This window comes from Emydura macquarii, unplaced genomic scaffold (assembly GCF_026122565.2).
Source record: "Emydura macquarii macquarii isolate MOO-44397 ecotype Brisbane River unplaced genomic scaffold, CSIRO-AGI_Emac_v2 contig_1263, whole genome shotgun sequence".
Lineage (NCBI taxonomy): Eukaryota > Metazoa > Chordata > Testudines > Chelidae > Emydura > Emydura macquarii.
In genome coordinates, this window is record NW_027131400.1 from 7,768,405 (window position 1) to 7,786,670 (window position 18,266).

The window sequence follows — 18,266 nt, forward strand, 5'->3', positions numbered from 1 at the left end:
TTTATTTAGGGCCATGTTGTAAATCCCTTAATCACTCTGGGTTTATTCTTATGAGTAACTGCTTGCCAGTGAGAATAAGGGAGTCACGATCTGGACCTTAGGCATTAAACTGGGTTTAATTTACATCACCTCAACATTTTCAGAAGGCAAAATCCTGCAGAGGTTGTTCTGACAACTCCCAGCTACATTGTGGACGTTGTCAGGATGGGGAAGCTGGAGCCTGTCAGCACCCCTGGAGCCTTAGGAAGTTGTTTGAGAGAGTGAGATAAGCACATTAGCTAGCTAATGTGTGATCATCGGTGAAATTATGTGATGTTTTAATTGGCATCTGTAGGTTTCAGTGATAACATCCCATCGGGATGAACGGGGCAGTTCAAACCTTTAAAACCTATTATTTCACATTGTCTGGAAGACAACACGACAACATTTTATACTTAAAGCACATTTTCAAGGTTATATTTCTAACCATTAGTTCTTAAAACATTGGCCAAAATTTTCATACTAGGATGCAAAAATTAGACTCCTGAGGCACCTAAGTAGAAATGGCCTAATCTCCAGCAGGACCGAACACAAACAAATCCCAGAAAATCAATGGGAGCTGCAGATCTTAAGCACTCATTTAAATCACATAATTTTAATGTAGATGCCTACATATGGATTTAGGAACTTAATCTGGGCATCTAGATTTGAGAATTTTGATCATTTTTTTTAAAAAAATTAAAGTTTAGATTCCGGAGCATAATTCTGTGGCCAGTGTGGATTCTTGGATTCCACAGTAAATTCTGTCTCAAGAAATCATGGAATAAATAAGACATAAATAAGAAGTCTAAGGGCCTGAAAGAGTGGATTTTAGATCAAGCCCTTATTTGATAAAAGTTTCATTATGGCAAGGTTTGTAGGACACTGGGTAACATATAGCATGGAATATTCAAAGATTTAAGTTTATAAATTCCATTGACTTTCAATAGGACTTTTGCTCTTTAGTTACATAGGTACTTTTGAAAATCTCACCCATAATTATTAATGGAGTTCACAGTTTTTGTATGTCTTTAATAAAAAGGAAAAAATCTGCTGAAGTTGACAAAGATGTTAAGCAGGTAGTGCGGTTAGATGGGAGTCTATAAGATGTATTCTGCTAAATGATTCTTATAATAATACTTTCAATTTATCTAATTCAGCACATCTTTTACCATAAAGTGCTTAATATCTCAATTTATGCAGATCATTTCACCCAGCACCAACCTGCACCTACCTTCAGCAAAAGCAGCCACCATTTTGCACCAAAAACACATAATTAAGACAATAACAACCAAGTGAAACTACAGGTAGGTCAGATTGTGGGTACCCTAGTTACATTTTGGCTGGTACTCTGGCCTCAGCCATCTTTCTAGGAAAATAAATTCCAAGGGCTTAAGATTTATGTCTCATCTAACAGATAACACTTTCTACCATCTTAAATATACTGGAAGGAGGCAACAGCCGATTTTTAGTGGCATATGTATGAGTGCCCATTCCCAGGAACTCTCTACCCACTCGCTGGCAAATAAACAAAACACTCAGGAAGCTAACTCAGCCAAATGGTTGTAGTTATTAAGAAAGAAATACTGTAAATATGTTTTATCTGAAAATCTGAATGGCCCAGAAGTACTCTAATTGCAAACTGAGAGCACATTCTAACCATTCTGTTTGAGACGAGCAAACTATTTCTTGAACCAGTATTTTTGTTGTTGTTTAAGCTTGTGATTCGCAATTACTCCAAGTCCTTTGAAAACAAAAGGAAAATAAAATCCGTGTCACTGAAAAACCTGCCACTACTGCTCACCAGAATTAGGTTGATGAAGGCAGACGTAGGGGTCTGGTTTTATTTAAGTCTTGCATTAAGATTTGTATTAACTGTGTGATGGGTTACTTTATATCTTGCTGTCTTTAAAAACCTATTTTGAAAGGACTTCATAAGAGTATATGAGGCCAGAGGCATATCATTAAGAGAGATGAACATGATTAAAATGCCTCCCACCTTATGTCCATTGTACCAGGGAGAGAAAAGATTTGCGAAAAGAACATTCTTTCATAGGCCATGTCTACACTAGCTCTTACGTTGGCAAAACTTTTGTCGCTCAGGGGTGTTAAAAAATCACCCCCCAGAGTGACATACATTTTGTCGGCATAAGCGTTCATATGCACAGTGCTAGATGCTCTCCCACCTATGTAGCTACTGCTGCTCGTTGAGATCATTTTATTATGTCAACAGGAGAGCTCATGGAACAGCATAACATGGCTCTTACAGCAGGTAATTTAGTTCAGCCCCTTGCACTGAGGAAGGACTATTCCTGATAGGTGTTTGTCCAAATTATTCTTAAAAACCTCCATTGATGGGGATTGCACAACCTCTCTTGGAAGCCTATTCCAGAGTTTAACAATCCTTATAATTAGAAAGTTTTTCCTAATGTCTAATCTAAATCTCCTTTGCCACACATTAAGCCCATTGATTCTTTTCCTACCATCAGTGGACATGGAGAACAATTGATCACAATTGATCTTTATAACAGCCCTTAACAAATTTGAAGACTGTTATCAGGTCCCCCCTCAGTCTTCTCTTCTCAAAACTAAACATGCCCAGTTTTTCTAATCTTTCCTCATAGGTCAGGTTTTCTAAATCTTTTACCATTTTTGTTGCTGTCCTCTGAACTCTTTCCAGTTTGTCCACATCTTTCTTAATTTATGGCGCCCAGAACTGGATGCAATACTGCAGCTGAGACCTCACCAGTGCCAAATAAAACATTTAGCTCCTGTAACCTACATATGACGCTCACGTTAATACACCCCAGAATGATATTAGCCTGTTTCTCAGCTACATCACATTGCTGATTTATATGCAATTTGTGAACCACTATACCCGCAGACACTTTTAAACAATACTGCTGTCTAGCCAGTTATTTCCCATTTTGTAGTTGTGCATTTGAGTTTTCTTTCCTCATAAAAGTACTTTACACTTTTCTTTATTCAATTTCATCTTGCTGATTTTAGACCAATTCTGTTTTTTCATCGGCTTCTTTTCCATTTTACATTACTATTAGTGTGGTAATAACTTAACCATTAGTGTCCTCGAACTTTGCAGACTACCAGCTAGCTGCATGCTTGAGACATGTACAAGACCATATATGGGACCTAATTCTGATTACACACCAGTTTAAGTCAATTTAAACCAATAGAGTAAACCAAGTGTTATATCAGAATCAAACCTTTCATGTCCCAGGGATTAAATACAACATATACAGTGAAACCAACACTTATGCCTAACAAACCCTAAAGACATTTCCTGTCTTAACCAAACACTTTATAATAGTGTTTGGCCTTCATAAAACTTTTGACAAAGACAGGGCTTTGACCTTATTCCTTATACCAAGGAAAAATTTGACCCAGCCTTTCAGCAACAATGCTCACTACTTCCTTGTGTCTGACACTTCTCTGCTTCAAATGGGAGCTGAGAAAGAAAAGGGAGGAGGGAAAGGAGAGGAGAAGAGCTTCTTGCAGGTTTGAGGTCAACGACTTCACAATGTTTATAAGATAGGATAGTACATGAACAGCCAGATCCTTAGGGGGTGCAAATACGGCAAATCACTACAGCCTTTGATATTAAATTCTTGTTGAGAAGCAGGGAGAGATGGATAGATTTTTCAAATATGAGCACTAGTGAAGTGGGAATTAATAAGCTTATTTACATATGACAATACAGATATAAGATTTTTTCCAGCATTTCTATTACCAACATATTTGTATTGTTGCAATAATAAATTGATCATCATTCCCATACTGAAGTATTTTGTGGACAGGATTAACAGCATTTCATGTTATCCCTCTGGGAACATGTAAAGACACAAATCACAAATCGACTTTTCAGCTGTGATATGAGATGTCACCTTGGCTGTAGGATTCCTCAGTGGACAACCCTGTGTGTGACAGCTTTCGCTTCACTTGGAGCCCTACAGCAGGTATTAAAATGCTGCATACTGCTCTCATATTTTAATAAGAAATTTCAATTTACTTTTGCTATCTGATATAAAGCACTGCAAAACAGATCAAATTTAGAAATTTCTAATTTATATCTATCTGAAAGTTGAGCTGAATGGTTCTTGAGTGAATTATGAAATGACAAATATAATCAATATTATATCTGAGACAGATGGAAAATTCCATGTGTGAATGTTATTCATTCATTTATTACTTTAAGAACCAAAAATTCTCACAAATTTAATACACAATGTCCCTCCATGTTACAGTTAGACTTGCTCATTAAGTGACGAATATGTAAAATCTAGACCAAGTAGAGAAATCCCCCTCACTACACCCTGTAAATTATTTATTCCAGAAAATACATCACATTTCCTGTGCTAATTAAATGTGGTACAGCTATTTTGTTTTCACCAGAGTAGACTATAAGAATTATTTTTATATAAGATTGATTTGTCACACTTCTTAGGAAGCCAATCCTTTTTTTTTTTTTTGAGATACTTAAATACTGGCACACTAGATAAAATCATTATTGTCATTCAGGGCTGGCCGTAGGGAAAATTGAGCCCTGGGCAAACTTATATTTTGACCCCCTGCTGCCTCCCCAGGCTCCCCATCCAGCTTCATACCCTAGGCCCACCCTGCTCCTTGCCCCACTGAGCACGGTGCCCTGGGCAGTCACCCACATCGTCCACCCATAAGGTCGGCCTTGTTGCCATTTTTCAGATGCAGACTTTAAAGCACCTGACAAAGATTATTAAATATATTTTTGCCCATTGTTAAAAAGGAACAATAAATTTGTGGTTAAGGCACTAAACTGGGATTTAGTAAATCTGTGTTCAATTCCTGACTCTGCTACACATTTCCTGTGTGACCTGGGGCAAATCACGTAAGCCAAGCTGGGACAGTCTGTACCCCTATGCTTACCCTTTTACAAGATTATGATAAATTTTATACAAAGTATGCCTTGTGAAGTATCATTTGAAAAGTCATAATTTGCTGATTATTATTGTCCTGAGATAATATGTCTGGCAACACTGTATGTAAACTTATAAGATTCTACTGTATGATATTACTGGTACATGTTCCAAGCCTGGAGGGCAGTCATAAATCAGTTCCCCAGAGACTAAAACCTAGCTGACGCCTCAGCCAGGTGTCAGTGAAATCAAATGGACCACCATCTGGTTAAGTGGCCATTCTTTGATAGGAAAGAGGGTCTGGGTGAAAAATCTACATCTTGACACAGAAGCAGCTTGGGGTTGCTGTCCACACAGACTTTGTCTCCTGAACCTCAGCAGGAGATGATTCCCCCAAGGACCTCACCACTCATGCTCTCTGCCCCTCCCCCAAGCCGAGCTTATTTATTATGCACCATGCAGGTTCCTGGATGGATACGGTGATATCTGCTATTCAGCTTCCAAGGTTCATCAGTATTCTCCCTGGGGAGTCCAAGGGTCCCAGGAAGCTGAGTTGCAGATACCGCCTCCTCAGTTGCCCCGGAATCTGCATGGTGTCTAATAAATAAGCAAAAACTTCCGGCGAAAGCCCACTCCTAGCACGGAGGGGAAGAGGCAGAGCCACCATGGCCCAGGTGTCTGGTGGCGGGTTGGCGGCAGCTGCTCCAGGGGAGGCCTGGCCTATTATACTTGGGGGAATTTAGGCTTGTCATTCAATTAAGAAAAAGGAACATCTGGCTTCTATTTACTCAAAGCAATTACACAATGACAGAACACCTTACGAAAAACAATCCATCTAAAATGAATTCAGGACCTAAAACATTTTCATGGGAAAAACCCCACACCTGATTTTTACATACTATGGGCTTGATTTTCTGCTTATGTAGTTATATATATCTGTGAAAAATGCACACAGAGTTGACATAAAATGCAGCCAATCTGATTTGATAACATTTCCAACTCTCCCTATTCAAAGTGAAAGGCAGTGGAGAGTCAGGCCCAATAACTTTTATTCAGTGGAAAGTGACACTGGTTTTTCATTGCTAAGACATGGACATGTGGATGAAGATTTCAGGTCACCTGATGCCTGGAGAATATAGCCCAAGTGTATGCAAATGTATTACAGGTCTGTGGCAGTTAAATGTCTTCATATGGGCTGCAGAAAAGGCGGCAATTGAGAATGTTGACAGACACCACAATTGCTTAGGATTTCTTAGGGCATGTCTACACTGCCGCAGCATAATGCAGCTACAAAAGCACTCTTACAGCGGCACAGCTGTACCAATACAGCTGTGCCACTGTAAGTTTAAGTGTAGTCTAGCCCATACTGTCAGAGCAGCAGCCAGTCTCAGAGGGTCTGAATCTCATTTACATTAAAGCCACTTTATACTGCACTGGTAATGCAAAGGGGCCTTAAAGCAAGAGTAGGTTGTATTTAACTGTACTGACTTCACTGGGAGCAGAGTTAGGTCTATGTTGAATGCTTCAGAAAATCCCACTCAGTCTCCAGGAGTACAACCACTTCCTCACTCTTTGCACAGGTACAGCATGTGCCTCCACAGCAAATGTTGCCAGCTTGAAACAAAATGAAGGATTCAGGCCACATTCCTGGTCCCATCCTCTGGGGTGGCAAGTACTGGTAGCATGGCTACACTCACATAGTCTTTGTGCTCCCTAATACTGCTCATCTCCTGAGCAGGTGCATGCAGTCATAGTTCTTTGGACCTCTTCTCCCCACCTTTGGCACCTATGCAGGGTTCTATACAGATTAACCCAAAACTATTCTCCAGTTTATATTTAATTTGGATCCATTTATTTGGTTTATCTTTACTGTTTTTCGGACGTGGAACCAATAGGTAACACTAGTAAATCACACCCTTTGTGTTTAGTGCCCTTAGTTTACTACTGAGGCGCTGTATGCTGCTGTTTCAGGTGTACTTTAAAAGCAGCAAGCAATAGTAAAATACACTCAATTCTCACTGGTCCCTATTGAATTCATCCAAGCAGGTGCAGCTGACTTCAGAGTATTTCTTCAACATGATGGGCAAATGTGCCAAATGTGTCTCTAATTTACATTACCACTGACATTTTTCAATCACACATGTCCTTTTTTGTTTGCATGCTGCATCAATTGCACCTCACATAATGTTCTCTCTCTCTTTTCACAACTGCAAGAACGTCAATCAGTCTAACAGCAGTTTCCAAAACCATCCAATTATATTTGTCTATGCTGGTTGATGCCTTCAATAATGACTGTTTAAAATTATGGCCTTAAACTACAATATGTACAGAAAGTATTAATCTAACCTTAATTTTAGTAGAAAATTAAGCCTTTGGCATTAATACTTTTAGGAGTGTCATGTATCAAGAACAATCTGTTAAATCACAATTTAAACATATTGACCTATTGGCCAGATATTTTTTATAATGCTTATAGATTGCTTCTGAGAGCCATGATGCCTTGGAAGTCATGTCAAGAAAAATGCTAGCTTCCTAGAAATGATTGGGTCAAGAATTGTTAACTAAACATATTTTGATATTGTACTAAACAAATAAACAGCAGACGGTTAAGTTAGCAAAAATACAATGTACAAGACAAATAAACAGATGTTCAAATATCCTGGAAATGTATGGGTAAAAAGGATTTCTACCTGTGAAAAAGAGGAAATAGGTGAAGATGAAATTGTACGGTCCTATAATTGTACCAAGCTGTAAGCTAGCCTTAGAACCATATGAAACAATAGTGCATGCTGTTCAATTCAGGCTGCAAAAGGGGTTCCCTAGAAAATTTATATGTATGCTCTGATTGTGCTCTGATTAACACTAGTTAAAAGAAATTCGATCAAGGTAGCTGCTTTAAGGTCTTTTAAATTAACAAATCAAACCCTGATTGGTAAAAAATAAGAAGGTAGGTTTTGGTTTTTTAAATGTACTGTTGATTGAGGATATCATCAGGCTTATTTCCATCTTTTAAGAAAACATGATAAACAAAGGGCTAAAAAAGAATAGAGCAGTCTAGAGAATCGGAGATACTCAGCCTACCTCTCCTTGCCAGATAGGGTTGACAGTATTACATGTGATCTTGGATCTCTTCTCCTGTCCATGGTGAGGAAGTGCTGGGAAGATGCTGTGTTTTCCAGGCTGAATGGAAATCTTCAGGTATGGATCTGGGTTGAAGAACATTCCTTTCTTCAGACCCAAAGCCTGGAAATCTGGAGCAAGTTGAATATTCTGATTAGCAATCATATTGCAATGAGCTCATTGGGAAGCCAGCAGAACAACAAGGGGAACTAATGACAAATTAAAAAGTAAAGCAGGACTATGGAAAAATCCTACTACATTACTTCTACATTACTTGTATTGCAACATAAAACTAAACCATAATAAATAATGTCAATAACACTTGGGATTAAAAAAGTACTTTGTAAAAAGTACTAATCTTCTATCCTCTTCATCTGTGAAGAAAGTAAAAATTAGTTTGTAATTAAGGCATGAGAGTGGAAGTGAAAATAAAAAAAAAAAAAAGTTTTAATTGTCTGCTTTGTCAAAGATTTTGTCTGATTAAGGGCAAGTCACTTAAAATCTTTGGGTGAAATTCTGATCCCTTTGAAGTTAATGGCAAAACTCTTAATTGACTTAAATGAGGCCAAAGTGTCGCCTTTTGTGACTTAATTACCCGTCTGTAAAAGGTCTTCAATAAATACTTTCTCAAAAAGTTTTCTGTGCATATTTATTTAAAATTTTAAAAGAACTATCCTGAGCCAATATCAGTAAAGATCTGTACTTTCTGCAGAGAGAGTTGCGTGATTGAAGACTAGTAAAATTTTCTGCTGAAAACACACCTCAAATTCCATCCTTTAGAATTTGCGGAAATGGAATTTTAGATTTGCACATGGAAATACTCACACACGAAGTGCTTGTGCATTCATCTAACCACGGAACAAAAATAATACCATGTGAATAATCACAGCCAAGCTTTAATTTCAAACACTAATGATCAATCCATTGAGAAAAAAATTCTGAATTTGAATAATAAACAAATTTGGGAAAATCATGATCTGGTCAAAGACACTCCACAAGCAGGAGAAGCTAAACTTGTCAAGATTCACTTCATTCTATTCTATACATTCAGCTGAGCTGTAGTAGGTGAATTGCACAATATTTCTTATATGAAATATTCCTTGTAAATATTTTGATGCTCTCTGCACAAGAAATAAACTCATTTAAATCCTGCATACTAAAATATGTTTTATTGTTTTTTACAATAAAAGCATCATGTGCAACATTAATATGATTGCATTATTATTTTGTTATACAGTATTATGTATTTTATTTTTGTATAGTATAAAATACAGTTCAAATTTTCAAATGCAAATGCCTAAAGTTTGGTTCCTAAATCTAACATTCATGTAAATATGGCTTTAAACATCCAACTTAAGTCAACTGGGCTTGGAAGTTTTGGCTTCATGGAAGCTTTTTTCCCCCGTTTTAAATAAGTCTGCTTCTTTGTACTGGTGAGCCTCTTCTAAAGTAACTTAGGAAAGTGCGTGGCTACCATTTCAACGTTTTGAGCATGATTTTAGCTGCACAACTTCGAGGGGCTTTAATGTGAATCATGCAGAGTGCCTTTTTTCAAATTTACCCAGAGGATCTTGAAGAAGGCCATGTAGCTCATTATTGCTTAACTTTATGAAGCCCATGAAATACAAAACAATCTACAGGTATCTCGTTAGTTCAGGACTCAACAGTAGCTGGTACCTGTACAGTCTCACTCTCTTTTCCAGATGCATTTCTAGCTTCCTTTGGAACATGTAACCACTTGTTTTTAATGACGTTAGTGTGTGATTCTTTATTGCAACTGCTATTTGTACAGAGATTCACCTCCTTTCATTTAAAACTCTATTTCATATTGAAAAAAGGCAATGAACAGTAGTTTTGCTTCTTTCTTTATGTCACTATTTTAAAGAGATGTAAAATATTAGGAAAGAGAAATCCAACCAATTTTGGAGACTCTTTCTAAATGTTTTTTAAGTGTCATTTCTCTTTGAGAGTTGTTTAAAAGTCCTAATCTGCCACATGTTCATCATCACACAGTTTTAATACTTAAAAAAAACTGGAGACTGCTGATCCAATAGGTCAGATGAGACCAATTAAAAATCCACTAACAACAGTGCAATTGTGTCAATAGGAGGATGTGCTAGATGGATTTTGGAACTCCTAATGGAATGATTTGTAAATGAACACAAAATGTATGTCAGAGTACAGCTACGTGAAAGAGTAGGGGTAAAGGATCAGAAACTCTAGGGAGCTAGGCAAATATATTTTGCTTCACTAGACTGGTGATAAGACCAATAGAATAATTTTGTTGTGCATGTTTTTAAGAACATAACTGCAATTGTGGGTCAGGTCCATCTAGTCCAGTATCCTCTCTCAGACAGTGGCCAGTACCAGAGCTTCAGGGCAATTTTGGAGAGATACACCCCTCCTCCCCTTCTGCTTCTGGAAGTCAGAGGTTTAGGGCTGCCCTCAGCCTGGGTTGGATCTCTGACCATCTTGGCTAGTAGCCTTTGATGGATTTATCTTCCATGAAGTTACCTAGTTCTTTTTTCAAACCAGTTATATTTTTGACCATCATGACATCCCATAGGAATGAGTTCCACAAGTTAATTGTATGAAGAAGTACTTTGTCTTGTTTGTATTAAACCTGCTTCCTGGTATTACTGTATCCATGTTGTAGCCTGATTTTATGGTTATTAATTTATTGAATAGGGTAAGAGGTTTGCCAATTGCTCTAATTAAAGGATTACGAGGTTCGTATCCTTAATCAGGCTTCAGGTGAGTTTTATAAGGACCCCGGGTACAACACAGGAAAAATTCCAGTGATAACCAATATTTGTATAATTTTATAAATTTATTAAGATAACATAAAATAACATAAAATAATAAACAAATGACTGATATAGAGAAAATAAAATGATTAATCAAATGGATAATGGATTAATACAATCTTAAATGTAAAGACTTATTTGATATATATATCTATGATATGCTTTAAACTAGTATACTCACACCCTTCCTGGACTTGGAGTTGAGTGGAATAAGCACTGCTTCAAAGCTAAGAGCTATAAGCTAAGACTAACATTACAACATGACAACTTTAAGAATATAAAATAAAAGAATGAATCTTAACGCTAAATAAAACTTCAAGCAGGGGTAGCTGACAGTCGACTGCCCCGATTAGCTGGATTTGATTTTTCTTATACCCCCAAGAACATGGATCCTCCTTCCAGGCCCATACTTGGCCTTTCCACCTCCAAACTTTTGGGGTACATATAATCTATTGGCTACTAGGTTCGTACGTATTATTGACGTATCTATATCCTTTTCCAGGTTGTCTTTTATCTCACCTTTGTTATTTCTAGCTTATTGTGGGTTCTGTGGTGTTCTTGTAAAGTTTCTTGGGCGTAACCGGGGACAGCCCCTTCCCCTTTTAATGTCCCTTGACTTGTCTAGGGTAAACGTTATGACCATATATGTCCTATACTGTTCTACATTTATCTAAGCCAAAGGTTGAATATATATATATATACTAACGGTAGCTGTCATCCAGGATGTGGCCTGGAAGGTACCTTGCATTACAGCTGAATAAAATATCTAATTTTATTATTTAATCACACAATCATATCAAAATTTATATGAAAAATATCTCTAATAATAATGCAAGCAAGCAGGCTAGTTCTATAGGCTACAATTTGATTATCTTCATTCCACCAAGTTTTCATGATGCCTATTAAATTAATATCCTCATTTAATACCAGGCACTCTAGTTCACCCATCTTAATATTTAGACTTCTACCATTTATATATAAGCACTTATACATTTTGTCAATGTTCAATTGCTTGCCTTCATCTTTTATATTTAAATGTGATTCTATTTTGTTGGACTGTCTTCAATAGCTCCTATCTGTACTTTACCAACCTCTTTCCTTTTCTCTATACTAGGATATAGAGTTCACCCCTTAATAAATTCATCCCTAAGGGAAGTCTGCCTGAAACATGTGCTGCTCCGCACCTGTGACATTCAGCTCATCAGGCAGAGATTTCAAAAGCTGTCACACATGTGAGCATAAAAACATGCTGTATTTTAAGAATCCCATTCTCACATCTGTCGGATCCTTTTCAATAATCAAATAAAAACCAAGTTAAGGGAAAGATCACTCCATTAGAAAGAACTTCTGTGATAGCGTGTGAGGTCATGCGCTTAGCAGCATCATTCACAAATAAAATGATTTGGTTCAGACTGTAACCTTATGTTGTACAAATGTTTAAAAAATGGGAACCTTGAACAGGCCGCCCCTTCTGAGTGTGAAATTCTTATGTACAAGACACCTTTCAAATAATGTGTGGCTCCCAATTCTACCGAAGTCCAATATGATCAATCGGCTTTGTAGTGAATACTGCACTGTCAGCAGTACATTCCAGGAAAGCCCAAACCATGACTGCAAAAGGGATGCTGATGACAGTGTTGCAGCAGAATATCAGAATAAGGCTACAGGATGAGAAAGAATGAGAAAGGCCTCTAAGAGCTGATTTTGTTTTCTCTGATGTCTCCTCAAACAGAAATATTTATTGCTGTGTATGTTCTTATATTTTTTCCATTAGAGAAAATATTGCACCATTTTAGGGTGTTGTTATCCAATGCTATGAGTTATTGACAAATAGGAATGAAAATAACTAGCACTTGATATATATATTGTTCTTTATGAGAAGGTACTTATCATGACTCACACCTAATTCTATTAACTGGGATAAATTATGGTGACCATAGCACTCAGTATTTAAAAAATCAAATAATTTTTCATTTATAATCATCCAGATACTTATCCAAGTACAAGTGGAACAATTCAGTCAGGCACTATATGGGAGAGTTTGCTTTCTTGATGTCACCTATTGGTGAAAGTTGCATGATATGGCACATCAACATGAAAAAAATCTTATTTAAAAGCCCTTGGTTCAAAAGCCATAATTCTGAAGTTTTAGGGCACATAAGTTAGTTCTGTGGTACACATACTGAGGCCAGCGTTCAGTGGAAGATTAAAATGGCCAAAGCTTTTATCGACTTGTCATCAGCCCATGTCACTGTCTGCACAAGAGTCTACAGCTGAAGCAATCCAACCTGCTTCAATCTGGCCAGACATTTCAACTCATTAGGTAAATGCTTTCAGACAAAACGTTCCATGTCCATCTCACAAGTCAGACCTGCAAAAAGTGAAGTATGCACAATGGCCTCCCACAGGGATCAGTACTTGCACCATTTCTTTTTAACTTATACATAAGTGATCTGCCCGAGATGACATGCTGCAAGTTCATTTATGCTGACGACCTGTCACTAAGACACAGGCCGCAATATCCAGTGAAATGAAAGTCAGCATTAATGCTCATCTGAAGAAGATAAAAAGCTATTTTTGGTACTGGCAGCTCAAACCCAATCCATCAAAATCAGTGTCATCAGCTCTCCATCTCAGTAATTCTGAAGATGCTGAACATAAACTTCTGTGGCAAGGCAATCGCTCACGAGCCTAACCCCTGCAACCTAGGAGTCGCTCTCCATCGCAACCTTATCTATCAACATCTGAAGCAGGTGACCCATAAAATAGAGTCATAACAATATCATTCGAAAACAAGCAGATTCTAGCTGGGATTGCACTACTCAAATGCTACAAATGGTAACAGTGCCAGGTACTGCGCAGTTGTTTGGGGAAGAAGTTTGTACATAGACCTCATCGATATCCAACTAAATGCAGTTATGAGACTTGTAACTGGCACCCTGAAGTCCATTGCCTTGTCTTGGCTTTCAGTCCTCAGAAACATTCATCCTCCAACCATACAGTGAGAGGTGACTATGGTGTGCGAGAACAAGAAAGTTCTTGCTAACCAAAAGCTCCTGCTCCATGACAACCTTGTTCATCCATCTCACACTTGCCTTAAGTCCCGTCAACCATTCTGGGCAGCTGGAGAAGCTCTTCGGTCATCCAACTTCAACCCACAAGACACCTAGCAGATTCAAAGGGCAGACCCGGACATTTAACAAGCACATCATAGATGAGCCCACCATCAAATCAGTTGTTTCTTTCTCTGCCTAAGAAAGTGGATGACCAACTGTATTAGGACATTACATGGAAGATATGTGTACCTGATGCACAAATGAAGTAACAAGGACTCAACACAGTGCGAATACAGAGCCCTCCAAACTACCGAACACACTGCAAATCAGTGCCCCATCTTTACATTTCCAGGAGGTATAGCAAAGTTGCACTCTGCATCTCCTGAAGCCTTTGAATGGATTTCAGTCCTTTCTATCAACTTGTAAAGGTTGCTATTTCCATATGAAAAAAGAAGTTCTGTGGTATTCCATGCTTCCCTGCGTTAGCATTAAACAGGAAGAGTTTATGAACCTCTGTTTAATAGATGAGAAGAGGGGTCATATGTCGGAATGGTCAAAGGCGGTGTCATCAGATCTGTATTTATGTGGTTCTAATGGCCCCAACGAGGGTCACAGAGGGGCTGTAAGCATTGGGCTGGGTTCAATGAACAATGTCTTTGTGTGTGTGATGCGAATTCTCTCCTTGTTGTAGAAGAGGAAGTTACTCACCTTGTGCAGTAACGATGGTTCTTCGAGATGTGTCCCCCTATGCGTCCGCCACTGTAGCGTATCTGTGCCCCTGCGCCTCTAATTGGAGATTTTTGGTAGCAATGTTCGTTCAGCCTGCACATGCTCCCTCCCTCATGGTCTGCCTTGAGGCTATCTAGGGCTGCGCAGGCAAACACCCCTCAATTCCTTCTCTACTGCAGAGCCTCTTAGGGAGAACTCCGAAGTAGAGGTAGAAATTGACCTCGTGGATTGCATATGGACTCTGGATGGAGATAACAGGTTTTGTCCTTGATAACAGTGATTAATGGAAACAGAGACCCATTTGGAGAGTCTTTGAGCTGATATCACAGAGCCTTTGGATCTTTCTGCAAGTGAAAGGAAGAGTTTAGGGGACTTCCTGAAATCCTTAGTCCTGTCCAAGTAGAATGCTAGTGCTCTTCTTACATCTAGCATATGCAGAATCGCCTTCCCATTGTCACTATGTGGTTTTGGGAAAAAAACAGGAAGATGGCTCTGTTGATTCATATGGAAAGTGAAGGCAACTTTAGGGAGAAACTTGGGATGCGACCTTTAATACTTTGTCATTAAAGGTGACCGTGTATGCTGGGTGTGCCCTCCGGGCTGCTATTTCTTCTATGTGCATAGCTGAAATGATGGCAATTAGAAATGCTGTCTTCGTGGACAGGTGTAAAAGAGAGCAAGTTGCCAAGGGCTCAGAGGAGGTCTACTCAAAGGCCTGAGAACTAGGTTTAGATCCCAGGCTGGAGCTGGTGGTCTCACATGCGGAAAGAGATTCCCAATGTCCTCAAGGAATCTCTGGGTCAGCAGGTGAGCGAACATTGAGTATCCGTCTACCTGATGGTGGATGGTCATTATTACCAGGAGATGTACCTTAAGGGAGCTGAGTGAGAGTTTTGACCTCTTGAGGTCTAAAATGTAGTGTAAAATCAAAGGGAGGGAAGACAAGATTAAGTCTATGTGCTTAGAATGACAACAAACTTGGAATTGTTTCCATTTTTAAAAATAAGTGGTCGACTTTCGGATGTGTAGCAACATGTCTTTCACTTCATCAGAGCATTCTACCTCTAAGCCTTGGAAACAAGAAAGAGCCATGCCTGGAAGCAGGGGATGGCAGGTTAGGATGAAGGATCAGCCTGTTGTTTTGAGGGAGCAGGTGAGAATGGGCCAGATAGGAACCAGATGACATATTGCCATCTGTGTCAGGTAAGGGAGCCAGATTTACATTGGCCAGGAGGGGGCAATCAGAATAATCCTTGCTTTGTCTCGTTGAATTTTCAACAGGACCTTGGATAGAGAGGAAATAGGGCAAAGGCATGTAAGGGATCGCCTACCAGGGAGGATGAGGGCATCTCCCAGTGAATGTTTCCCTAGGCCGGTTCTAGAGGAATAATGAGGATATTTCTTGTTCGAGATCTGTAGTCAGGGTTCCCCAAAGGCTGAATATGTCTTGAAACATCTTTGAGTTCAGTCTCCATAGTCATGAGAGAAATTCCAACTGAGACTTTTGGCTGCCACATTCTGTATCTCTGGTAAATAGACAGCTGAGATGAGCGCATTGTGATGGATGCACCAACTCTAAAGTTTGAGGGAGGGATATCCGGTGCTCCCCCTGGATATTTATGTAAAATATACAGCTCAGATTGTCCATCATGACCTTCAGTTTGTGAGAGAATCAGTGGCTGATGTAAGGTAGATTGAAGGCACCTTAATAATTTGAGGACCAGGTCCTATCTTTGAACTCACAGCACATCAATCTGAGCACTTTTTTGCTTCTTATATAAAATTTATGTAACATGTATGATGAGCAGGATAATTTGTTTTCCTGATTCTCTATATTTATAGTCCTGAGCTGTCCTCATGGCTGTGTCAGGGCTCAGTTCTGCAACTCTCTCTCAGATAAGTGCTTAATGATAGGAGCCACATCACATCTATATAAATAGATAGTCGTTATGCATGTAGTCCCCAAGACTTCCATGTGATAGTCATGCTTAAGGGACAGATATTCTAACAGAACTATCATATCTCACACAAAGTTCTTACAGTCATCAAAAAATACAATAGTGAAGATCTGCAGAAAATGATATGGGCACAAGCCGATACCAGAAAGATCCCTATTTTATTTGCAATGGGACATACATAACTTCTTACAAAGATTGAAGCTTTCTTATAAAAGGCTCAGGAAACAATCCAAAAACTCAGGCAAGTTCCTAAAACAGTGTTAACACTATGATGGTCCTTTCTATCATATCTATAAAAGCACAGTTTTCTAATCCATTATGCTTCCCCAAATGGAAATATTTCCATCTAATCAGAATGGTTCTGAAAATATTGCCATTGAATTTTTATTAAGTGATGACTTAGAAATAAGTGGGTCTAAATCTTTGGTTAAATCAATTAATTTCAGAAGTCTTAGATTTATACCACAGTACACTACAGTTTTATAATGTATTTGGCAATTACACTCTGGTAAGCCTAACTTCACTACCAGTAAAACTGGTTGAAACTATAGTAAAGAACAGAATTATCAGACACATAGATGAACACGATTTGTTGAGAGTCAACACTGCTTTTGCAAAGGAAAATCATGCTTCACCAATCTATTAGAATTCTTTCAGGAGGTCAACAAACATGTGGATAAGAGTGATCCAGTGCAAACAATGTATTTGGATTTTAAGAAAGCTTTTGATAAGGTCCCTCACCAAAAGCTCTTAAGCAAAATAAGAAGTCATGGGATGAGAGGAAAGGTCCTCTCATGGATCAGTAACTGGTTAAAAGACAGGAATCAAAGGCTAGGAATAAACAGCCATTTTTCAGAATGGAGAGAAGTAAATAGTGTTGTCCCCCAGGGATCTGTACTGGGACCAATACTGTTCAACATATTCATCAATTATCTGGAAAAAGGGGTAAATAGTGAGGTGTCAAAATTTGCAGACAATACAAAATTAGTTAAGATAGTTAAGTCCAAAGTGGACTGTGAAGAGTCACTGAACTGGGTGACTGGGCAACAAAATGGCAGATGAAATTCAATGTTGATAAGTGCAAAGTAATGCACAACTATACATACAAAATAATGGGTTCTAAATTAGTTGTTATCGCTTAAGAAAGAGATCTTGGAGTTGTTATAGATAGTTCTCTGAAAACAGCCACTTACTGTGCAGCAGCATCCAAAAAAAGCTAATAGACTGTTAAGGCAATGGAAATTGTCATGACCCAGAATTGCCCCAGTATCCACCTCTCAACTGCCAGGGCTTTTTAAAGGGATCACCTTAATAGTTATACAAACGATTTTGGAGAACGTCTGCTAATGGTTCATCATAGGAGATGAACTCCATGCAGGAAAAGGAGAAGAAGGAATCAGTTAGATACTGGGGGGAGAAGAGGGCAACTATAGGATTGCAAATGTGAAAGGCTTATGTAGCCAGGCAGGAAAGAATGGTAATAGGGGAGAGAGGGAAATCTTACTCTTCTCTCCTCTGAATACTTTTTTTAAAAAGTTAGTGATAGAAAATTCATAGCCAATTGAATTCTTAAGTGACAGTGATAACTTTTGCCCATTGGGTACAGAATGTGATATTCTGTATAGGCAATAATGGAATCAATTTGTTGCACCCTGGTCATTTGTTCAT

At 38.5% G+C, this 18,266-nt stretch overlaps 1 protein-coding gene across 1 annotated transcript in view; it reads right to left on the reverse strand.

Moving 5' to 3' along the window:
• Window positions 1-18,266, reverse strand: part of HECW1 (HECT, C2 and WW domain containing E3 ubiquitin protein ligase 1) — a 350,139-nt gene that overhangs the window by 137,413 nt on the left and 194,460 nt on the right. The window contains exon 7 of the mRNA XM_067550377.1: window positions 8,010-8,179. Coding sequence (XP_067406478.1) covers window positions 8,010-8,179 — 170 coding nt within the window. The remainder of the gene's footprint in view (window positions 1-8,009; window positions 8,180-18,266) is intronic.